At 41.8% G+C, this 26,052-nt stretch overlaps 1 protein-coding gene across 7 annotated transcripts in view; it reads right to left on the reverse strand.

Moving 5' to 3' along the window:
• Snx10 (sorting nexin 10) overlaps window positions 1-26,052 on the reverse strand; it is a 65,721-nt gene that overhangs the window by 14,590 nt on the left and 25,079 nt on the right. For 4 of the 7 annotated variants that reach the window (XM_005319131.4, XM_021722249.3, XM_013355948.4 and 1 more), the window contains one exon: window positions 12,429-12,472. In XM_005319131.4, the coding sequence (XP_005319188.1) occupies window positions 12,429-12,452 (24 nt within the window). In that variant the 5' untranslated portion in view covers window positions 12,453-12,472. Of the gene's footprint in view, window positions 1-12,428; window positions 12,473-22,526; window positions 22,860-25,014; window positions 25,122-26,052 lie in introns of those variants that run through there. The other 3 variants (XM_078039941.1, XM_040291781.2, XM_078039942.1) reach the window with 2 other exon arrangements.

A 26,052-nucleotide genomic window follows, 5' to 3' on the forward strand; every position in this document is an offset into this window, starting at 1 on the left:
ATCATAAAAAAAAAAAGTTCATAGTTTTCACAAATTTTAAATGCAGTCATTTCTTACTTTCATTATCTCTAAATTAAAACTATAGGCCATGTCTGGCAGATTTCTTTCTGGAACACAAATAAGGAAAGGCAGCCAAGGTCAGGTGCAAAGTAAGCAGTGAGTTGAAACTGACTATGAGTGAGCAGCCCAGCCTCGAGAATCTGCAGTGGTGACTTACTGGAAAGATGAACACCCTCTCTTACACAAGACTTTCCTATTTTTAAAATATATTTCCGACATATTAAAGCAATTCATTCTCATATATTTGTGTTCCAAGTAAAAGAGATGTTTAAAAAAAAAAAAAGCATCACTATGGTTAATTTTTGTGCCCCTTTTTAAAGATAAGAACAGGCAATAGGAGATGGCATTGAAACCAATACTTTTTAAAAAGTGCTCTTTACTAAGTTTAAAATATGAAAACATATGCAGCAAAAGAGTATTGTTTGGCATCATAAATGTTCATATATAACTCATTCACTCAGCAATCACGAATTTGCTAATTGAATTTTAAATATTTTAACTTTTTGTTAAGATTGGGTCTGTCAGCTGACACACAGTCCTCTCTGTCTGGTTTTAGCACATCCAAGACGCAGACTGAGAGTCTGAGCCCAGGTTCTTTCCTCTTAGTGTACACTTTGCACCAGTCACCTGTCGCTGTGGGTGTGTATTTAAACTGATTTTCCTGTAGTACTTTCTTATGCAGATAATAAAATGGGAGCTTTCAGTCCAGAGTATATTTTAAAAGCAGCAAATGAGTCCATATTCCCTGAAAATACCTTTCTGCCACCTATCAAGTATCACCTTCTAAAGCATTATATGCTTGATTCTTGTATTTGAGACTCATGTCCTACTGTTTGCCCTCAGTATATAAGTATTATGAGATAATGTCCCAAAAAAGGTATATCTTCATTTGTTTGTTTTGGGGGGGGGGATTTTGTTTTTGTTTTTGTTTTGTTTTGTTTGGTACCAGGGATTGAACTCACGGGCATTGACCACTGAGCCACATCCCCAGCCCTATTTTGTATTTTATTTAGAGTCTAGCAGAGTTGCTTAGCTCCTGTTTCAGCCTCCCAAGCTGCTGGGATTACAGGTATGCGCCACTGTGCCTGGCTCCAAAAAGGTATATCTTAAAATCTCTTCGCTGTGTATTTTTAAAATCAATTTGGAAGCAGAGGGGAAAAAAAATAAGGTAATAGTAGATCAATACTTTAAACATTTTGGCCATAATTTCTTTCTTTTTTTTTTTTTGAGAGAGAGAGAGAGAGAATATTTTAATATTCATTTTTCAGTTTTTGGTGGACACAACATCTTTATTTTATTTTTATGTGGTGCTGAGGATCGAACCCAGCGCCCTGTGCATGCCAGGCGAGCGCGTTACCCCTTGAGCCACATCCCCAGCCTGGCCATAATTTCTTAAAAGCGTATTCCAAATTATAAGAGGAACTATAAAAATAATTTTAAGCAAAGTATCTGTAATGTCCCCTAATTAAATTTATTGTGATTGAGTCAAGGATAGATAGATCCTGCCCAAAAATTTAACAGAAGAAAAATCTAGGAACTCTGCTTCTTTGCTTTTAACCTTAGTCTTGAGTGCGAGCATGTGTGCGTGTGTGGGTGTGTGTGTGTGTGTGTGTGTGTGTGTGTATGTTTTAAACTCATTTTCTTGCAGTCCTTTTCACATATACACAGTTCTTAGAAGGAATCAGTGAATCAATGAACAGAAAGATCAATAGGTTAGGAAAAGGAGAAGACCATAAGTCCACATCCCCCCTGCTGCCTCCCCACCCTGCACATACTCAGCGCTGAATTCTGGCTTTCACAGATCTTGGGCACTTTTGCCTTCACAGATCCTTTCCTCCACACAGACACAAAATTAAACACACACACACACACACACACACACACACACACTTTACAACTACACTAGAATACATACAAATACATTAGCATTATATACTATAGCCTTTTTTGATCTAAAGGTTCATTCTTCTGATTTTAAAAGGAATTAAAACATTTTCATGTTCTCTAAAAATAGTGTGTGGGCCCTGGCACCATGCCTGATGCAGAACTGAGGGATGGATCCCAGTCACAGGTCACATGGAAGCTACGCTCCCTTAGAGGATGTTGGCAGGGTCATTTTTCCCTTGAAGAGGAAGACATTCTTAGATAAGACAAAAAGGGAAATTAACTATTTCCAACAGCTCAGTGTTCCCCTCAGTAGAAGGAAGACAGGCATCTGTTACTGAAATAGTGGGTCTTCATCCAGATTGAACAAAAAGACAGAAACATATTTGTCAATTTGCCACAAATCTGTATTTAAAAAAAAAAATAGGGGCTGGGGTTGTAGCTCAGTGGTAGAGCACTTGCCTTACACACATGAGGCACTGGGTTCAATCCTCAGCACCACATAAAAATAAATAAATAAAGATATTGTGTCCATCTACAACTAAAAAAATATATATTTTTTTAAAGTTTCAAACTAAAACCAATAAAATCCAGTTACTGCAATGCCACATACCCCTGGCTACCTGACATAATTAATTGGTAGCAATGGCAAACAGTTCTCTGAAAAGTAAGGGCTGCCCCCTACTTTTTATTCACTCTCACCCCAATGTCAACATATAAACGTTGAACAGCTTGTCTCTTTTAATGGAAACAGTACTGAATTTCTTGTCATGAGCCCACTTTTTAAATTATAAAAGTTATTCACTGAGCTTCTGTTTCTACATCTGGAAAAATGGGAATAAATGTCTGTCCAACCCTGTTTGTGAGGTGGATGGAGTTGTAAAATATTAGTGAAAGATATTTTTCTTTAAGTACTACAGGAATGTAAAGTGTAATTATATAGAGAGGAAAAGGCTACTAGCATTGAGGTCTTTCCTACAAACATTAGAATTAAGAAATTAAGAAATCAATTGCATATCTTTTTTTGAAGCAAAAATTACTAATTTAAGAACCCATTGTCAGACGAGGGTAATCCCAGTGGCCCAGGAGGCTGAGGCAGGAGGATCATAAGTTCAAAGCCTGCCTCAGCATTTAGCGAGGCTCTAAGCAACTCAGAGAGACCATGTCTCAAAAAAATAAAAAGGGGCTGGGGAATGTGGCTCAGTGGTTAAGCACCCTTGGGTTCAATCTTCAACACCAAAAACCAAGCAATGAAACCCAATAGCAAATACTCTAGCAGCATGATTTTTCAGAAAAAAAGACAGTTATACCTAAGAGTTAACTAAAGATTTCACAGTACTTATTCCACCCAGACACTTTATAATATTTGAAAGAGGAATGGACAACACAGTAACAAATTACAGTAAAGAATTTCTTCCTCTTCTCAGTGTGTTCTCAGATGCTTATTATCACTTTAATCTTTATATAAGGAAATGTACATTGAATGAATATTTTAAATCCATACAGGGGAAAAAGGTCTTCTAAGAACACAGTTATGCATTTTAAATGTACACTCAGAATTCATGGTGACACTAGGATTCCAATTTTTTTTTTCAGTCCTGAAAGGTTTGTTTTGTTTTATTTTGTTTTTTTAAGAGAGAGAGAGAAAAGAGAGGGAGAGAGAATTTTTCAATATTTAATTTTCAGTTTTCGGTGGACACAACATCTTTAATTTTATTTTTATGTGGTGCTGAGGATCGAACCCAACGCCCCGCGCATGCCAGGCGAGCGCGCTACCTACTCGAGCCACATCCCCAGGCCCCGGAAAGTTTTTTAACTTGGTTTGAATGCTAAATATCACTATTCTTTTGTGGATGGTGGACTTTTCTTCCCTTTCTATTGCCTGAAACATCACTATACCCGATGCACCGTCCCGGCCTGCTATTCTTTATACCTGTTGCAATTTTAGAGTGACTTCATCCAAACACATTCAACCACCCTGCATGAGCTTGTAGCTCTCATAGCACCACCCGTCTATCCCATAAACTCTCAGTGTCCTAAACACCATAAACATCATTCTGTTCCTCACCTCAGCGAAGAACATCCTCAACAATCCCAGTCAGACTTCTCTCTTTGACTCACCCCCTCAAATCCACACTGACCAAATCCTTAAGATTCCCCTCCATGGAACTACCCACAATTCCATTTCCTCTACCTCTGCCTTTGTTCAAGGACCTCTTGCCCAACATTAATTGATCTCTGGGCCCATATTCTATGTACCCTCCAAAACACATCTGATGATGTCATTTCTTTTTTTTTTTTTTTTAATTTATTTTTTAGTTCTCGGCAGACACAACATCTTTGTTGGTATGTGGTGCTGAGGATGGAACCCGGGGCGCACACATGGCAGGCGAGCGTGCTACCGCCTGAGCCACATTCCCAGCCCATGATGATGTCATTTCCCTGTGTAAAATCCACCAAAGACTCTCCCATAATCTTCAAGATCTAGTTCAAACACCTTAGCTAGACAAACACCACTTCCCCTCTACTTATCTCAAAGGCTAAGCTTTCTCTCCTTTTTTTTTTCCTCCAAATATTTTTTTTTGTTGTTATGTACCTTTATTTTTTATTTATGTATATGTGGTGCTGAGGATCAAACCTAGTGCCTCAAACATACTAGGCAAGTGCTCTGCCACTGAGCCACAACCCCAGCCCCAAGGGCTAAGCTTTCGACATCACACACAACATGCCACTTCACACCTCCATGCCTCTGAACAAGCCGTTCTCTCTGGATTGCTCTCTGCTTCCCCACCATCACCCCCCTTTTCTTAACCTTCTCTTCTACTGTTTTTGGCTAACTCCAATTCATTTTCCAATGCAACTCAGTCACCACTCCTGGAAACCCTTGTCAGACTGTCCTGGTCTAATTCATTGCTTCTCCTCTGAGCCCCTAACGTCCTATCTTGGGCTCAGTTCCTACTCACCACACCTTGCTGTCCTGTACTCTGATCACCTGTAGGTCTCCTCTATCAGAAGCTGTGTTCCTACAGAGCAGCTCATGCTGTCTTGTGAAACTTGAGTATCTAATGTATCCAGTGGTCCTCCATTAATTTCAGTTAATGAATAAATGAAAACCTGCAGGAACAAATAAATCGCCTTCGAGGGGGGAAAAAAAGAAATTAAACTTCTGCTGAAATAAAAACCTCACCCACATGGGTTCTTGGACTCCATGTATTAATGATAAGTTATTTCACAGCTGGTTTAAAGTTTATCTTAATTTAACAAACCTCTTCCTCCAAGAGTGTGCCAATTAACAGCAGAAGGCTACCAGAGCAATGCTTAAGATCTATGAGAACAAACTGGTTTCGAACACCCTAAAGAACTCTAGAAATGCCTATTTACATAGAAATAATCGAAAATCATTCTGATATCTTCAATAACTTGGTCCCCTAAGACGTGTACCAGGCAACAATTCATTAGCCTAGTTGGAGTTAAAATATGTACTTTGACTGTAATAAAAGTACATTTATTTTAAAATATTCTATAATTCAGATGGGCCTCTCCTCCCCCACTCTGCAATTAGTAGGAATTAGTGAAGTTTCACTACACTTCCAGCTAAGAACAGCCCAGCCAGGCAGCCGGGGTTCACCTATAATCTCTTAATTAGACGCATCCCTCACGACCTGCCCACCATCCTTCAAGGGAATGTTGACAGCCTGTCAGCCACAGAGGACAGCCCCAGAGTTCCATACCTACCATCATATGGATTTCCTATGGAAATGGCTTCTGCAGCAGCAGTTAGTCAATTTAATAACCTTATTAAACACTTTAATGACTTCTTGGGCCTAATGACTATATTGGGCATGAAAGAAAATGCCAGGAAGAGTAGAATTAAAAATTTAAACTAACTGATCCTTCCTGTTCCCCCTGTGAAAACAGGCTTCTGAAGAAAGTAGGCCCTTCGAAAACCTCATTCCTGTGTCCTTTGGCAGTAACCACTCTGTGTTGGTGGCCCCAACCCAGGTTCAACCTTTATTTCTAATTTGCCTTTTCTCATAGCCCTGATGTGAGATGAAACTAATAATAAAGAAAAGCTGTGTTGTACAGGGTACTGACATGCACCAGGCACTCTGCTTAACCATTTTCCTTTAATCTTTACAATAATCCTAAATGCTCAGCAATATTATCGTCCTAATTTCATAGATTAAAAAAAAAAAAAAAAAGGCTTCTAAAGCTCAAGCACTGGCCCAAAGTCAAATGACCAGTTAAGGCTGAGCTAGGTGTCGAACACAAGTGTGCCTTGTTCAAAGCCCGCACGCACGCACACACAGATCTAGTTAAGTGGTTCTTTAAGCAAAAGAAAATACGAGGTAATGTCCAACTTCACTATAATTGCATTGTTTGGGGGGAAGGATTATCTACTGTGCTATTAGACAAAATACCAGTTTAAGCAAAATGCTTTTTGAAACTCCACCCCTCCCACCCAGGAGACCTCAGTACACTTAGTCATCATGTTTGCCCAGGTTCCTCTTGGCTGCGACACTTTTTCAGATTTTCCTTGTGTTTGATGACCTTGACAATTAAGAGGAGAGCTGACCAGGATGTTTAGAAGATTGTTCCTGAATTAGGATTTGTTTGGCATTTGTCTTACGATTGAACTGGGGGGTTCTGGATGTCTGAAAGACCACAGAGTAAAAGTACTGTTACTTTCATCAGGCCATACGGAGGGGGCATGCCGTCCTCACCATGACTCCACGGCTGACGTGGACCTGGATCACCTGGCTAAGGCAGTGTTTACCCGATTTCTCTAATATAAAGTTTCTTTTTTCATAGCTTAACAAATGTGAAGATAAATTTATATTCACTATTTTTTCTTTAATATTTTTAGTTGCAGGTGTACATAATACCTTTTTGTTGTTGTTGTTGTTTATTTAGTTTTTTTATATGATGCTGGGGAGGTCAAAGCCAGTGCCTCATGCAGACTGGGCAAGCACTCTACCACTGAGCCACAATCCCAGCCCTAATTTTTCCTTTTTTTTTAAAGATACTTCTAATTTAATCATCACTGGCCAAGTATTCCTTGAAATCTATGTGAATGCTCAGCTGGAAGGGTGAGGTATTAAACTATAAATTCTCTATGCTCGCAGTTTTCTAAAAATGACATATACATATTATCAAAAGAGTAGAGAGAAATAACCCGAACTTCTGGTTTTTTTCCTTAATACTGTTCCAAAAATGTTCTGTAGTGATCAAATCTTCTAAAAATTTGGAAGAAGGAAAAAAAAAAAGAAAAGAAAGAAAGAAAGAAAGATCTTTCTTTGGGACTGGCTCAGAAAGCAGCAGAGCCCTTGAGTGACTCTAACAAACCTCATGCTCAGAGTGTCTGCAGTGTTCTCTGAAACCTGCTGTGTACTCAGAAGGAATAATATGTCTAGCTGCTTTTCTTTTCTTACAGAAGACTGTGAATTCCCTGCTATGGAAACCATACTTTTTTTTTTTTTTAATGGGAAAACTTAATAACTGGGTATAAGAGCAGGACTGAGAACCAGAAGAAACAGATAGAGGAAGAAAGGGGGAGGGAGGGGCAGAGAAAAAAAGATATGGGAAGGAAAGAACAAATTTAGGTTTGAGGGAGTGAGAGACTGGCTTTTTGTTTGGTTGGTTTTGTTTTTAATACTGAGGATTGAACCCAGGGCCTCGTGCATGCTAGGAAGGGCTCCACCACTGAGCTACACTCCCAGCCCTCTGAAAGGATGTTTGTCTTTTTTTGTTGTTGTTGCTGATTCCCTTCAAAATCCTCAGTATCCCAAGACACGAGGAGATCATTTTTATTCTTTAATGATATTTATTGGTTTTAGCCCAGTCTGTTTACAATTAGTATCCCAATATCAAAACCATGCTTTGAGGCTGAGGCTGTAGCTGAGTGATGGAGCATCCACCTAGCATGTCTGAGGCCCTGGATTAAGTCTACAGCACCAGGTAGAGGGTGAAGACAGCTTTCTTACAGCAAGTCCAAATTGCCACCGTAGGTCAACATAAGCATATCTTAAATATATTAACATTATCCCTAGAGGTCATTCTTCCAAAATGAGATGGCAACACATCTCTCCTGTCTCCCTCATAGCACCCTATCTCCTGCCTCAGTGGTGGGGTTCCAGCGGTGCATGGAACTCCCCTAGGCCCATTCAGGCCTGCTCTACTCAGGGTATTTCCTGCCAAGGAACTGTTGGTGCCAATAACTAGTAACTGCTGTTATTCCCAGTATGGACTCTGTGCATTTTGAAGGAGGAAAAAAATCCTTATCCTAAAAAGTGAGGAAAAAAAAAAAAGATCAAAGCAAAAACTAGATAGGAAAGGTAGCAGAATACAACAGTCACTAATATGTCATTATGTAAAAACGTGAGTGTGTAACCGATGTGATACTGCAATTTGTATTTGGGGTAAAAATGGGAGTTCATGACCCAATTGAGTCAATGTATGAAAGATGATATATCATGAGCTTTGTAATGTTTTGAACAACCAATTAAAAAAAAAAAAAAAAGCAAAAACTAAAGGAGAATGCAGCCATCATGATCTAGAAGAACAAAGATGATCTGCCCCCTGCCATGAACTCAGACACAGAGGATGGGGTTTCAGCCACCCTTCAGGTCTCAGCCCACAGAGAGGAGCAAGTCTAGCTCCTTCGTGAAGGAGCTGCGGCCTACCAGGTTCAAGGCCAGAATGTTGGTCTTCATGAAACAGACCATGACCTGCAGGAGGAAGCTGTTCATTCACACATTGCAGAAGACGAGCTTCCACCAGGCCAGGCACCAGGGCTCTTAGTAGTGCAAAGAAATCAAACTGCTCATTCTGGACATTAAAAAATAAAAAGAGCAAAAACGCCTGACTCCACAAAAGATGCTGTCTGAAACGTATTTCCTGTCACAGCCACCTGCCTTTCCATTTGGATTCTGGGTTCTGTCTCATTAAACACAAGAGTTGATTCAGTTGAGTCCGTCTAATTATTCTTATTAAAATATGTAACCATAATATTTTAATTGTAAATTAAAGTTGCATGCATGAATGAATCTGAATTCATTTTAATTTTACAATGGCCCAATGCCAAGGCCTTATTATGGGGAAGATCCATCAGCTCAGATACTGCTCTCCTGGGAATTCAAACCAATGTGCAAATGGAACGTGTTTAACTAACAAGGGAGACTCTCACTCCCTTTTCTCTTCTCCCTAGATTTATTACAGTAATAAAGCTGTTCTAACAAGAAAGACTGCATTTCCCAAATCTTTAAAAAAAAAAAAAAAACATCAAACTTCTAGGTTGGCACTACCAGTTATGTAGAACCATCTGAATGTCAGACTATCTGAATCTTGAACAATGATGGCAAATAGGTCTTAATTCACAGGCCAACCTCATGATTCATAAGTAATATCTGTCATGGGTATTAAGTGGAGAGTAACTATGCAAATACTGTATCCTTGGGATAGATTCTACAACAATCAGTAATATTGCATTTGATCCTTACATGGGTGATAAGGCGGAACCTGACTTATTTTCCACTAAACAACAATCAGCCACTAGGATACTGAAAGGCTCAACCAAAACCTCCCCTATTCTAACAGGCATTGACTACCGGATGCTGTTAGGGTAGGCAGGGAGGTAAGGGAGACCATAGAAAGCCTTTCCTTGATTCTAAGCTGAGGCCTGAAGGAGAAGGAGGCGTTCACAGGTCACTACATTATGGAAACTGAAGGAAAAGATAGTTCCAGGAGTGGGGAAAACATCTGAGAAAATCCCGGCGACAAGAGTGCATAGAGCATTCAGGCTCCAAAATAAACTCTAAAATAAGGAGTAAGAAGGGCCCTGGTGTGGAATAGGGAGCAGGAGGAGGTAAGTCTGGAGAAAGAATCTGACTTGAGCCCTGCAGGGCTTATAAGCCACGTGTCCAAGTTCTGGCTCTGCTCTAAGAACATGGATTAGAGGTCAGATCATTCTAGCTATATGTAGAAATGGAAGGATGGGTGGTGAATTATAGTACATCCAGGATCTAGCCTTGGTGCATTCATTTCTTGCTGAGAAGCTAAAGTAAATTTTTGAACATTATACCTCTTTCTGCTTGCAGTATTTTTTTCCTTTTCCATTTAAAAACTTTCCGTCTTGGGGCTGGGGTTGTGGCTTGGTGGCAAAGTGCTTACCTTGCCACATGTGAGGCACTGGGTTCGATCCTCAGCACCACATAAAAAAATAAATAAAGAAAATAAAGATACTATGTCCCTCTATAACTTAAAAAAAAAAACTTTCCATCTTAAAATTCCTTTATGCTGTAATATTAATATGTGGCATAATATTAATGTATATTTATAAGAATGGCCATTTTCAAGGGCAAAAACATACTTTCTTTATATAGGCGACTAAAACTGATGTCTGGTTTTTAGTCATTGAGTGATTTGGTTTTTGGTTTTTTTTTTTTTTTTGGTACTGGGGATTGAACCCAGGAGTACTTTACCACTGAGCTATATCCCCAGCACTTTTTATATTTACTTTTGAGATAGGGTCTCACTAAGTTGCTTACGACCTCAATAAGTTGCTGAGGCTAGCCTCAAATTTGCAATCCTCTTGCCTCAGCCTCCCAAACTGCTGGGATTCTAGGCATGGATCACCATGCCCAGCTCATTGAGTGACTCAATAATAGAAATCAAGTGATTAAACCAAGCCCTCTCCCACCCCACCAAAGTTGCTTATAATCAGAAAAAAAAAAAAAAAAAAAAAAAAAAAACCTTTGCTGCTTTCAAGGGTAGCCATCCTCACCCCACCTCCCAGGAAGAAAACTTTTAAATGTGCCTTTGGAACAGGGTTGGTGGTGGGCACAAGCCCACTCCCCTAGTTCTTTCTTCTTTTTTTCTTTGCAGTCCTGGGTATTGAATCCAGGGCCATGTGCATCCAAGGTAGGTACTCTACTAACTGAGCTATATCCCCGGCCCCAAGCCCACTCCTCTGGACAGCCAGCCTGGTATTGGGAGGCCTGTGCAGATGTGTTACAAAGAACTCACCCTATCCAAGGAGGTCTGGACTCCCTGGCAACTGGAAGACAGTAGTCTCTAGAACTGGGGAGTCCTGCCCAAGTGACTTTGTTTGCCTCAGGATTTGGCCACTGGACAGTCTAACAACGTGATTACCACACGTACTTTGGGCCATGCTATATCTGTTCTGACCTCCAGAAGAAATGGAGATTAGGGCTGGGGATGTGGCTCAAGCGGTAGCGCGCTTGCCTGGCATGCGTGCGACCCGGGTTCGATCCTCAGCACCACATACAAACAAAGATGTTGTGTCCGCCGAGAACTGAAAAATAAATATTAAAAATTCTCAAAAAAAAAAAGAAATGGAGATTAAAGGTACAGTTGGCTCTCAATGGGACTCAGTCACTCTCCATATCTGTGGGATCAAGTATGGATCAGAAATATTGGAATAAGAAAATTCCACATCTCTATTAAACACGTCCAGACTTTTTTCTCTGATCATCTGTCTCTAAACCATACAGTGTAACAACTACTTACATAGCACTTACATTGCATTTGGCATTATAAGTAGAGATGATTAAAACATGGGAGGATGTATATGGGTTATGTGCAAATACTAAGCTGTGACAGTAAAAGCAAATGTGACTCCATTTTGTTTTGTGACTCCATTCTGTAAAACAACTATGCCAAGGAGAAGGGTCTTGACTGGGGCAAGAAGTTCTTTTCCTTTTGCTATAGAAACCTTTAAGAACACGGAACTACCTAATAGGGCATTGTTTCTGTAACTAGGGTAACTGGGGTGACTGGGCTAACTGTGATTGGTTAGGCTTCCTACCGCTTGACTGCACTGTCCCGCTTCTGTAACCTGGCTTGCTTGCATTGGCTAGACCCCCGAATATCCCTTTTGCGGTTTTCAGGCTTATAAGGAGCCCCCTTGCAATTGTTCGGGGCTGATCAGGGAACAGTTTTATGTTCTAGTCAGTCACCACTAGTGTGCTTCAATAAAGGCTTGATTCAATTATATGTGAGTGGTTTATGAAACCCCGGGACAAAGCTTTAACTATAACAATGCCATTTTATACAAGGGGCCTGAGAATCCTCAGTTGTTGATATTCATGATGGGTCCTAGAGCCAATTTCCTATAGATACCAAGAGGTCAAGTGCTAGCTTGACACCTAGATGAAAGCTCAGGATTTACATTCTGGAAAGGACAGCCTTGCCTGAGCTCTGGGGGGGGAAGAGGGAGACAGTTCTGAGTCACAAGACAAGCAGTGGGCAGCAGAAATCCTCTGCAGCTTTGTCACTGGAACCAAAATATGAAGGTCACAGATGCTCCCATGGTGGGGAGTGGGGAGCATACAGGAGGGTGGGTCATCAATTCTTCCATCGGCCCTCTTCTGAGAAGCCACAGGTTTATTGTTAATGAATGAAGCACTAACCTACAGTGCGTCAAATCACACAGGTGATGTATATTCAGATTTATGACAACATACCTCTTTCTGTTGTTCTGGAAACATCTTCACAGGACACGATCAATCTGAAAAATAAAATGTCAACACTAGTGATACAGAATCTCCACACAGGAGTAGACATGCCTCTTGTGGCCTCCCTCGGACCCTCACAGGGGAATCTCTGCTCCTCCCTCGCTCTCACCTGCTGCTGATCTGATGAACGTCAGTCCACACTGGGCATGGGAGTGTGGACCGTGGCCAGACCAAGGCAGTCAGATAATGAAAGATCCTCAAACTGCAAGGCCAATCAGGCTGGAGTCTGAGCCTTAGAGAACTGAGGGAGGCTAGAGATATTGGGGAGTGGGGGGTCATGAGATTTGGGGAAGGGGTGCCAGTAGGCAGCAATGAGACAGAGAGGAAGGAATAGGAAATGATACCCAGAGAGATCCACCCTGTGGAAAAGCCCCAGTATTTTTATTGGAAACTCAAACCATCAAAGACCAGGTCATTTTTGTGACACGTAAACTACCCCAAATGTCAGATGAGATGTGGTGGGGCCCAAAGAGGGGTGAGAGGACCTTGACTAGGACCTGCCAGTCAACACAGCCAGCCTATAATTTGATTCTGGACCCCCGTATGTCCCTGGGGTTGTTCTATTGATATTTAAACCCCGTTTATTACATAAGCTCAATGGAGTTAACCCCTAATCAATCCCTGATTTAAAAAAAATTAATTCCCTCCCTCTATCCACACATATGTACTTGTTCTTACAATAGAGCTACGACTGCAGGATTGCTATTTCCTTTATGTTGATAAGACTAAACCCATTTTCTAAGTATTGTCATTCACAAATCTTTCCAGAGTTTCTACTAACGTCTTGGTACTGTGGGTAGGGAAGAGGCAGAACATAAGCTCCAGACTCCAGCCTCCACATGGAGTCAATGACAAGATAACCCAACCTGCGTGGAAAGGTGTCTGCCACAGAGGAACAGTGTACCACTCCGTGAGCTGCAGGCAGGCAGGTAGGATTCCAGGAAAAAGGAAGTTCCTCTCTCCTAGAGAAGTCAGTAGAATCTAGAGAAAAGGCAGGGGGCACCTGTGGAATCTCAATGTTCAAAGAAAAAAGGGGGGGGGTGGCTGCCAGGGAGACAGAGGTGTGACAATGACTCACATAGATGATGACAAAAAGCATGATGTTTTGGTCAAAGAGATGGTGACCGAGCCAGATCAGCCGAGAGACAGGGTTCTGGGAGGGTAGAGTTGAATTGTGGCTGCCACAAAGATATGTCCAAGTCCCATTCCTGCGACCTGTGAATGTGATCTTATTTGGCAAGAAGGTCTTTGGAAATATGAGGTTAAGCATTTCCAGGTGAGATCATCTGAGATGACTGAAGTAGACCTTATATCCAATGATGAGTGACCTTATGAGAGAAAGAAGAGGGGAAGACACTCACCCAGAGGAGGTGGCCATGTGAAGAAGGAGGCAAAGGAGGAGGAGTGACAGAGACATGAGCCAAGGACCACTGGAAGCCACCGGAAGCTGGAAGAGGCATGGAAGGATCTGCTCCCATCACCTCCAGAGGGAGCATGGTCCTACTGACACACTGATTTTGGACCTCTGGATTCCATGATTATGACAAAATAAATTTCTAGTTTTAAGTACCACGTTTGTAGTAATACGGGAAAGTCTTATAGAGGAGACTTCTGGGGAGTAGACTGGAAAAGACCAGCTGGGGCTGTCACCAGGGCGGGGAACTCATGCATTGGTTCATGAGGAAGTACGATGGAGCTGATACCAGGCGGGGCTTCCAAAAGCTGTATTAATTTGGAGTCCTCAGAAGCTTATCACCTACCCTTCAAAAAGAAAACCTCTTCACCCCTGTCCCCAGTTCCTGTTCAGAGGTTCCTCCAGAGTACATTGGTATGTGCTCTGCCCATACCTGGGCCTTACTAGTTCACTGCCCAGGAGGGAAAAATCTGGCCATGCTGAACTAGAGGTGGGAGGTTCAGTGGAGAGCAGAGCAGACCCAGAGGTTCAATATCTACACAACTGTAAGGTAGGAAGGATGTGAAAGGACTGGTCAGAGCACCCTGTAACAAGAACCGAAGAACATACAACATGGATGAATCCAGAGGCCATTAGGCCAAGTGAAACAAGACAGTCACAAAAAGACGAACACTGACCCGAAGCCCCCAGAGTAGTCAGAGACGGAAGTAAAGTGGTGGTTGCCAAGGGCGGGGGAGAGGGAGAACAGGAAGCTGTTCCGTGGTACAGAGCTTGTTTCACAAGATGAAGAGTTCTGGAGATTGGGTGCACAACACTGTACACTCCCAAATGGTTGTGATGCTATATCTTATAGGTATGTATTTTACCACAATTATAGCAAACTTTTAAAGACTGGAAGGACTCAGGAGAAAGAGGCTTTACTGAGGAAAGCAACACTTAATTCAAGACCTAGCAGACAGTGTGATTTAGCCAAGGAAACAAAAGAAGAAAGTTGTTCTAGGCTGAGGGACTGGCCAGAGCACAGGGGCAGAGGGTAAGAAAGAAGAGCACGTCAGGCATTCTGGTTACCCATGGAGTCCAGTGTGAGAGGGAAGCTGGACTTCCCATATTCTCAGGATCTGTGCTCCTATAAACCACATGCTGCACACAGACATCTGTCTGCCCAGGTGGATCCTCTGCCCACAGACCTCCACCCTCCAGTCACCCCACTAACTCCACTCTTCCGTGATTCTGCAAAAAAATACTTCCCCTCTCCTGCCCCAGCTCTCTGCCCCCATTACACAACTACGTTGTGCAGTTCCCCGCTTACATTAACCTTGGTGGCATCATGAGATCTGTATATTCTGTTTCCCCATTTGATTGAATTTCCCCAACAGAGAAGATCTATGCTTTTTATGTAACTGAACTTCACCACCATCCTGTTAGGGGGTGAGGGTGACTATCCTCACTCCACAGATAAGAAAATGGAAGGTCAGAGAGATTCAGCTGCCTAAGGTCTCCAAATGAGTGAGCAAGTTCAAGTCTAGTTTCTACTTAAGCCCATCTGCATCCCAACTCTGGTCCCTCCAGTGCCTGAGGCTGCCCTTGTGAAGGTGTGATATGAACAAATGGTTCAGAGTTAGGAACTTCATTCTCCCCATAGGGCATGAGCTTTCCTCACCCAACACAGAAGGTGGAGGTGGATCCATACCCTGCCTCATGGTGGAGAGGGCCTTTGTAAGATAGGGAAGACAAGTATATTTATTAAGGAAACAATTTTTGTGTCTTTCTTTTCTTTGCGGTTAGGAATAGTCAATCCTTCAACAAAGCCCTTGACCCTGTATACCTTCTGGATATAGGCCAGGTTCCAAGAGCTGGGGCCTGAGCCTCAGAACAGAGAGAGAACATCTTTCTTGTCTTTCTTTCCATGTCTCACCATCTTGCTTTGACATTGCCTCCTCCAATGCACTTTCACCCTGGTCTTATAGCCATCGTGACAGCACATTACCTTTTTAATGTTGAAGAGACTCCCTCCACCATGGGACAACTCTGCCCAAGGAAAAGCACCAGTCACCTACCCTGTTCCTTTCCCATGACAATTCTGCCTCCACAGAAAGCTATTACTATAGTTTGGACCTTAAATGTCCCCCAAAGATCCACGTGTTGAAGGTTTGGTCTCCAGCCTGGGGTGGAATTAGGAGATGGTGGATCCTATAGAAGGTGAGGCCTAATGCAAGGAAGTTGGGTCACTGGGAAGATGCCCTTGGAGGGGATACCAGGATCATGGCCCCTCCTCTTTTTCTTTCTCTTCCTAGCCACCATAAAATGAGTGTTTTCCTCTCCGACACATTTCCCCCACGATGTGCTCCTTGCCACAGGCCCAAAAGCCATATTACAAACTGACCATTACTAAAACCTCTGGAAAAGTGAGCAAAACAACAACAACAAAAAAAAAAAAAAAAAAAACTTTCTTTCACGTTACTTATCTATCTCAGGTATTTTGTCACAATGACAGCTAACTAACAGCTATTTTACAAGAAAATTACAGATGGAGTCGTGGTATTCAGGAGAGAGATGGGGTGAGACAGGAACCTCAGGGAGCACTGGGAGAGGACCTGAGTGAGGAGCTGGCTGAACAGTATAGGCCACTTTCAGAAGGACCTAAGAAAATGGGGTGAGAAAGGTGGCTACTTCCAGGGGCTTCCAAAAGCTGTGTTAATTTGGAGTCCTCAGAAGCTTATCACCTACCCTTCAAAAAGAAAACCTCTTCACCCCTGTCCCCAGCTCCTGTTCAGAGGTTCCCCCAGAGTACATTGGTATGTGCTCTGTCCATACCTGGGCCTTGCTAGTTCACTGCCCAGCAGGGGAAAGTCTGACCATGCTGGGAAGTTGGTATCGTGCCCATCTTCCTCCGTTGGGAGATGGCCCAAGGCACTAAGGGCCCCACAGAGGCCCCTGGGACACACAGAGGAATCAGGTCCTAGTACTATGTTTAGTAAACAACTCCCCACCCTGACATAAACAGAAAATCAATATGAAAATTTTTGAGGAAATAGTGAAAGATATAAGCACATAAAAATTTAAATTGGTGCATGTTTCAAAATAGAAACAAATAAACATGTAGTATATGACAAAGATTAATATTTTTTTAATTACTAATCTTTGTCAGATACAAATCCATACCTAAATATTTTTGTAAAAAGTAGGTAAAGGCCAGGTGCAGTGAGTGGCACATGCCTGTAATCCCAGCAGTTTGGAAGGACGAGGCAAAAGGATTGTGAGTTGGGGCTGGGGATGTGGCTCAAGCGGTAGCACGCTCGCCTAGCATGCGTGCGGCGCGGGTTCGATCCTCAGCAGCACCACATACCAACAAAGATGTTGTGTCCACCGAGAACTAAGAAAAAATAAATAAATGTTAAAATTCTCTCTCTGTCCCCCCCCCCTCACTCTCTCAAAAAAAAAAAAAAAAGGATTGTGAGTTCAAAGCCAGCCTCAGCAATAGCGAGGTGCTAAGCAACTCAGTGAGACCCTGTCTCTAAATAAAATACAAAATAGGGCTGGGGATATGGCTCACTAGTTGAGTGCCCCTGAGTTCAATCCCTAGTACCCTCCCCACCCCCACAAAAAAAAAAAAAAAAGAAGTGAGCAAAGGTTATCAACCCACAAAAAAGAAGAAACAACAAAAGATGGCTAAATACAAGTTATAGGAGGCTGTTGATTTGGACTGAGCTCCTGCACTGAGCCCAACAAACCAATCAAAACAGAATGGAGTCACTCCTGCTAAGTGCCACAGGGTCCAAATGAACTCTGAAACAGGATAGTGTTCAAAAACAGGAGATTCACAGCCATCAATCAGAAGGGGCTGTCTACCTGAGCCAGCATGATGCAGCAGTCCACTCAGTTTTAACCCTACTGGGAAAGTAACTTTGAAACAGTCAATCCACTTTGTTCCTTGTTTTCTGTTTCCTTCAGCTCTCTGCTGCTTGTAAAGCCAGCCTCCTCTGCGCGGCTCATCAGAGTGCTTTATCTAAATCTTTACATGAGATGCTCCCCATTCATGATTGTTAAACTAAATCTGTTATAATTTTGTCTTTTAACAAGGTGAAACTCAAAAAGAAAGCACAAAAACTCACTTAAGGAATAGCCATTTCTACAAAGATGATACACAAATGGCCAATAAGCACATGCCAACATACTCAACATCACCAGACATGAGGGGAATGTAAATCAGAACTAAATGAGCTGGGCATAGTGGTGCACACCTGTAATCCCTTTGACTGGGGAGGCTGAGGCAGGGGGAACATGGAGGTAAGCCTCAGCAATTTAGCAAGGCCCTAAGCAACTTTGCAAGACCCTCTCTCAAAATAAAATATTAAGAGGGTTAAGCACCCTTGAGTTCAGTCTCGGATACCAAAAAAAAAAAAAAAGAGAGAGAGACAGAGAAAACTAAATGAAAGTTCACCTCACATCTAATAGGATAGCTACTATTTTTAAAAAGAGAGAAAGAAAGAAATTAATGAGTGTTGATGAGGATATGGAGACATCAGAACCCCTGTGCTGGTAGGAATGTGAAATGGTACAGCTGCTGTGGAAAATAGTACTGCAGTTACTAAAAATATTGAAAGTAGAATTACAACACATTCTGGCTATCCCACTCCTAAATCCATACCTAACAAAACTGAAAGCAAGATCTCAAAGAGATGTGTACACTCATGTTTGTAGCAGAATAATGGCCAAGAGGTGGAAGTAACCCAAACGTCCATGTGGCATTTACACACAATGGAAAATTCAGCCCTAAAAAGAAATTCTGACATGTGCTATGACACAGATATACCTTACAGATATTATGCTAAATGAAAGAATCCAATCACCAAAAGACTTATCCTTTATGATTCCACTTAGGAGGATTTTAGCATAGTCAAATTCATATAAACAGAGAGCAAATAGGGATTGGAGATGAGGGAGAAATGGAAATTCCTGTTTACTGGCTCAGTTTTATTTTATCCAGAGAAAGATCTAGAGATCTGCTGCACAGCAATGTGAATGCTTGACACTGCTGAACCCTATACTTAAAAAAGTGTAAAATGATAGGAAGGGTAGCAGAATAAAATAGACACTAGTATGGCAGTATGTATAAACGTGGCTGTAAAAATCAATGTGATACTGCAATCTGTACACGTGGAAAAATAAGAATTCATACCCCATTTGAATCAAATGTATGATACGTCAAGATCATTGTAATGTTTTGAGCAACTAATAAAAAAATTTTTTAATAAAAATAAAAAAAAAATTTTAATTTTAAAAAATGTGTAAAATGGTAAATTTGGTTATACATTTCTTACCACAATTAAAGTTTTTGAAAAAAGAGTTAATAATCTGTTTAAACATTTGACCTTCCTATTAATAGAAGTTCAGATAAACACAAGATACCATAATTTTGTCTTTAAAATTAGAGATTTCTTTAATCATAATATCCACTGTTGGCAAGGACTGTGAGAAATGGGAACTAAATGCTCTTGATAGGAATGTGAGCTGTTTCAACACTTCTGAAAAATAATTCAGCCATATATTTCAAAAGCATTTCAAAATTATTTTTATTCTTTAACTCAATATTTTGACCTCTGAGAACCTAAAAAAAAAAATCAGGGCAACATGTACAAAATATCTACATAAAAGAATGTTCAAAATGTGGTTTTATTTTGTTTTGTTTATACTGGAGATTGAACCGAGGGGTGCTTAACCACTGAGCCACATCACCAACCCTTTTTTTATATTTTATTTTGAGAAAGGGTCTTGCTGAGTTGCTCAGAGCCTTGCTAAGTTGCTAAGGCTGACTTTGAATTCATGATCACCTCCTGAGCTGATGAGATTACAAGTGTGCCCCATCATGCCCAGCTACACAATGCAGTGTATTTTTTTAAATGAAAGTAAATGGAGGGCTGGGGCTGAAGCTCAGTGGTAGAGCGCCAGCCTCGCATATGAGAGGCACTGGGTTTGATCCTCAACACCACATAAAAATAAATAAATAAAGATACTGTGTCCACCTACAACTAAAAAAAAAAAACTAATTAATTAAAAAAATAAAGAAAGTAAATGGAAATGAAAATGTCCATAAATAAATTTTTAAAAATGAATTATGGTACAGCTATATAACAGACTACCTTATAGCTATTATAAGTTATGTTATAGAAGAATAGTAAATTATTAATGTAATTCAAGAGTATTATTAAGTGACTTTTTCAAATCTGTATTCATTTATTTACTTATTTAAGAATGGGAGCTTATACATGACAAAGTTACTAGTGATCATTTCTGAATGGTGGAATCAAGACTTTTTTTATTTTCTACATTTTTCAAAAGATAATGCATTTGTTACTTCTAAAGTCAGGAAAACAATTTTAAAAAGAAAGTGAAACCTATTGTGCTCGATTACTTTTATAACCTCCCCGCACCCCTCACCCCACAGCCCCCAAAAGAAAAGAAGAGTAGCTTGGTTAATTTCATTCTTTCTGTACTTTACCTCCTACTACAATGTTCAGCTATTTTTCTATTTAAATTTCGAAAATTCACAGATTTCCCCTATTTGTGTCATAAGGATTTTCCATGGGTGAGGTTACTTTAAATTCAAAGTTCATTTCAGGCCAGTTTTTCTCACCTCAGCTCTGAACACCACCTATACCCTTTGCACTGCATCGTGCAGGTCTGCAATAAGGCTGGGTCCTCCCAGATCTCCTGTGGGGAAGCTCCCAAGGCCAGGATCCAGTTCCAGGCACAGCTATACAGGAGCCCTCCTTGTGTGACCCTCCCTAGACACTGATGATGGCATCAGGGTGAGTGAGTGCTGGACTCCAGGGAAGCCAGTCCACAGATGAGCTTTTAAGGTTTTGTGCCCCTGACTCAAAATAAAAAAATAAAATAAAAATGATTGGCCAGGCATGGTGGTGTACACCAGTAATCCCAGCGCCTCGGGAGGCTGAGGCAGGAGGATCATGAGTTGCTTAGGGTCTCACTAAGTTGGCCTTAGCAACTTAGTGAGGCCCTAAGCAACTCAGTGAGACTCTGTCTCTAAATAAAATACAAAAAGGGCTGAGGATGTGGTTCAGTGGTGCCCCCTGGGTTCAATCCCCAGGGGGCTTACTTACTTACTTTAGGCGAACTTACTTACACACACAAAAAAAGTGCTTGACCCTATTAATCATAAGAGATATGCAAATAAAAACCCAATAAGATGCCACTTCATTCCCACTAGGCTAGTTAGAAGCAAAAAGTCACCTAATTATGGTGGGGATGTGGCTCAAGCGGTAGTGCGCTTGCCTGGCATGCGTGTGGCCTGGGTCGATCCTCAGCACCACATACAAACAAAGATGTTTTGTCTGCCGAAAACTAAAAAGATAAATAAATAAATATTTTTAAAAATTCTCTCTCTCTCTCTCTCTCTCTCTCTCTCTCTCTCTCTCTCTTAAAAAAAAAAAGTCAGCTAATAACAAATGTTAGCAAGGACATAGAGAAATTGGAACCCTCAGTGGAAATAAAAAATGGTATAGCCTCTTTGGAAATGAGTCCAGCCATTTCTCAACCCTGGTACACCCAGGGTTACCACTTGACTTCAGTGATTCTACACATAGGTATATATCCAAGAGAAATAAAAACAAGCTCCCACAAAAAAAACATATTTTTGTGAACGTTCATGCCAGCATAATTCATTACAGTCAAAAAGTAGGAACAACCCAAACTACATCAACTGACAAATAAACAAAATGCAGTCTATGCATACAATGGATTACTGAGTAATAAAAAGAATGTCATTCTGATACATGCTACCACTTGGATGGATCTTGAAAACATTACACTAAGTGACAGAAGCCAGTCTCAGAAATCCATACGTCAGTCTCTATTCACGTGAAGTCCAGAATAGAGGTATACAGAAAAAGAATGTGGAACACGGGTTACCTAGGGCTGGGGAGGAGACAGGAACCTAGGGGGACAGGGAAGTGATACCTAAGAAGTACAGAGTTGTTTCTTTTTGAGATACTGAAAATATTCTAAAATGGACTGGTGATAGTTGCACATATCTCTGAATATACCCAAAACCACGGAACTGTACCCTGAATGACTGAGTGGATTGTATTGGTATGTGGATGACAGCTCAATTAAGCTGTTTTTTCAAAAAGTGCTACCTGAAACCCTGAGCCTGTCCCTTTTATGTCTGGGCCTAGTGTACAGAACACCCCCTTCCTTGGAGTCACAGTGTCTGGCCAAGCTGAAGTTTCTCCAGAGATGACCCAACCCTCGGGTTCTCCCATCCCCACCTGAATCCTTCCTCTTCCAACCCTTCCCTCTGCTGTGCCTCGGGAATTCTCATCTGAGAGCCGGGGGCTGGCAAGTGCCCACATTCACTCTCCTCTCGGCAGCTTGGCAGCTTGGCAGCTTTGTCTCGGCTAGGCCCTGGCTTCTCCACCCTTTCCTTCTCTTGTGCCCTGTGTTTTGTCCTGACAAACCCATAGCTAGCAAAAGTGGCCCCAAAAGTGGCTACAGGGGAGTTCCCTCAAGGGAGCGCCCAAACCCCCCTGAGATAAGGTCCGATGGGATTACAGAGAGCAGTGCCTCTCGCCAAGGTAATCAGGGTAAAGCATTTTTTAGGTGAAGTTACTTACAGAAAGGCTGAAGTGTCACTGCAATGGTCAGAGGGCTGATCTACAGTGAGAGAAGATGTCCTCAGCAACAGGGTCAGGGTGTAGAGTTTATAGGAGGATGTAAGGAATTTAGCCCAGAGCCAGTTTCAGTGCCTTGGGTAACAACCTCAATTTCTTTATCAGTGCGAGATCCTGGGCTCCAGACACCTGAAGCTGGCCAGGTCACACAGCAGTTCAAGGCATTCTGGTCTTCAGTCAGGACGCAGAAAGATAGGGGAACCAAGCGACCCCACAATTTACACCCGGATGGCTCTTACAGTCTCACGTGTCCACCTCTCCTGGGATGTCCCTGAGCTGTAGGAAAGAGTGGAATGGCACATAAAGACCTTTTTTCTAATTATATGAAACACTATAAACAGAACCCACACCAAAAGGAAATACAGATGCATGTTACCACAACCTAAAATCACTTTTTTTTTTCTTTTTGGTACCAGGGATTCAAGCCAAGGGTCTTAACCACTGAGCTATATCCCCAGCCCTTTTTTATATTTCATTTAGAGACAGGGTCTCACTGAGTTGCTTAGGGTCTCACTAAATAGCTGAGGCTAGCTTTGAACTCACAATCCTCCTGCCTCAGTCTGCCACAGTCTGGCTGGGCACAAATCACAAGCCACTGAAACAGGAACAAACTTTATTTCTGAACTCCACCAGCACACTCCCCACACGCGCTCCCCGGCAACTCTCCCAAACACCATGCGGCTCCTCCAGGAACCAACAACCGGAAATTCCTTTTCCAGAAATCCCTCTTCTGGAAATCCCTCCTCCCGCACTTCCCCAACCAATGGGAACTCTCCGGGAATCCCCACGAGAACTCCAAAGTAGCAGGCCGAGGCGGACAGTAAAGGACTAATATACAACCGAATCAATCCAGCATCATCTTAATGGCTTGCCTCTCAACCAATACTATTGGCAAAATGCCAGGAGCCATTCCGACTCAGCTGTGGCTCTCAGCATCAGTCTCCCAAGCCACTGGGACTACAGGCATGTGCTACCATACCTGGCCCTAAAAATCACCGTTTTTAAATGGTTTACACAGTGACTCAAGAAAGAATCCTGAAAGCTGTCATCAACTCTTTTCTTTTCGATCCTTTCCAAATCTGATTGGTCACCAACATCTGACCATCCTCTCTCCTAATGCCACCTAACTCTGTTCCCTTCTCTGAGCCTCCTATGCTGCTGGCTATTCAAACACTATACATTGCTCTTCTGGACTCTGATTTGTTCCATTAACTAAATGGTACAACCTCTCCCACAGGCCTTGGAGATAAATATCTGCACCCTGACCGCTTGGCATTTATTTTTAATAATACAATTTCAGTTTAAAAAAAAAACTACTTACAACATTTTTCAAAAATTTCTCTAATTTTGTTTCATAGTAAAAAACAGATCCTGAAAACAAAGCTTTAACCGTTCATATTACTTTGGGAAAGACAAAACAGAACAAGCTTGCAGAGCCAGCTAAACAAGGCCTGGGGTCATGTAGAACCTGAAGGATCCTAATCTTAACAGTCACAGGAGATGGTCACCACGGGCCTGGGAGTGCTTTCCTAATTTCTTTATTCATGAAAATCTAAGGAGAAAAATGGTCACAGTTTCCAGGGTTCCCTGGTTGATTATAGCCATTCTCCAAGGCCACATTCTCCCGTGCCTTGTAGGACCCCATAATATAAAGGAAAAACCTCCAGCAATCTGAATCTTACCACAAGTGTTCCTAGACCCATGACCAAGACTTTAAGGGCCCACAGCCAAATGGGGAAAAGAAAAACAATGTGGTAAACTTCTCATAAAGCTTAAATCTCTCAATTTAAAGGACTCAACTTTATTCTGAGATTATATTTTTCCTGTTGGGGAGGGGTACCAAAATATTATTTTATAAAATAACAGGGCACATATCTGATAAAGATAGGCAGGTGTTTTATCATTTATGTAAAAATCAAAAAATTAGCTATCTTGTACAAGACCCCCAATCTTCTTTTTTAAATAGTAGCAATTCAAAAAGCCCACAAATCTGAGTGCCCCTCATCTCCGTACTCCCTGAATCCTCTCCCAGAATGTGGATTCTGACAGGGTTTTCCTGGGTCCTTCGTTGTACCAACTCCAGTCTGGTAGTATTGGCTGTCTGGAGTGTTAGGAAAGATCCCGAGCACGTGCCTGCTCATTGAGGCAGGGCATGCTCAGCCAAATATCGATGTCTGACGTGGCATTGAGGAGGGTGGGAAGGACATGGGAGATGGAACAGAGGAAGAGTGCCATGGGCAATGCATCTGACAAAGGGCAGCCAGGCTTAAGACATGCCAGAGCCCAATATTAAAACCACTTGGTAAAATATAACTGAAAAAAACTTAATGACTTGCTCAGCCCCTTAACTAATAAGTCATCACGAAACACAGAAAGGAAAGTACTACGAGGTCACAAGGGTACTGAGGGGTCAGCAGGGCTCACTCACTACCTCCTGGTCTGTGATTCATTTCATGGTTCAAGGAAACCCCAGGCATTCTGTCCATGCTGAAACTGTTCTTTCCAGGGTCTGCCTGACACCTGGAAAGAATGCTCAGCCCAGTCAGGCTGACCAGGAAAGGGCTCAGCAGGAAGTAGCCACACAGCTGACCAAAGGAAACACAGCCAAAGGCAGTCTTTTTCAAAAAAAGCTAATCTTGTGATCTCATCAGCAGTGCAAAGTCCAAAGATTAACAAAATACTGCAGGAAAACAAAGGCACTGAAGAGTAGGAATAAAAACCAAGACTGGCTTCATTCTAGGAGCAGAGTTGGCAAAGAAGAGATCTCTGTGAAACACATCTGGACTGAAGCAGATTCAAGGTTAGCAAGCTGCTATCTTCATGAGTTTGGAAACGATGAAATCTTTTGAGAATCATCATCCCCATGGATAGCTCTGCTGAGGCTCAGGGCTCTGAGCTACATGCTGTTCCACCTGCCTCCCAGAACAGGAAACGGCCACTGAAGACCCCATCTGAAACAGGCCACCACATCTAGACACAGGGTAACTGACCCCAGAGTCTAGAGCTTGCATATTCTTTGCCCTGGGAGCAAAGTCACCTGTGTGTAAGGCTTTACACAACATTTAGGCAAACCAAATGCCTATTATAAAGAAATGATTAAATCAAGTAGGACCCAGGCATGGAACACCCTGTAGTTCACAAGATAGGGGTAAATCTTAGAGCTGAGATGGGAAGGGGGCCACATGCACAGAATAGAAACAGTAACTGCTGAACAACAGGTAGGGCCATTCCACTGAGAAAGTCTGTACATACACGTGACACGTGACCCACTTACCTGCCCACATATGCACAGAAAAAGATCCCAGGAGGATACATGACAAAGCCAACAGAGAGGGAGGGACTTTCATTGTTGCTACTTTATGAATCCCTGGATGGTTAAGAGCTTTTTAAAAATATATATTACTTTTTTATTTAAAATATAAATTAAAAAATACAAATAACATCTACATACATAAAAAGATACAGAGTC

This window comes from Ictidomys tridecemlineatus, chromosome 2 (genome assembly GCF_052094955.1).
Source record: "Ictidomys tridecemlineatus isolate mIctTri1 chromosome 2, mIctTri1.hap1, whole genome shotgun sequence".
Taxonomy (NCBI): Eukaryota; Metazoa; Chordata; class Mammalia; order Rodentia; family Sciuridae; genus Ictidomys; species Ictidomys tridecemlineatus.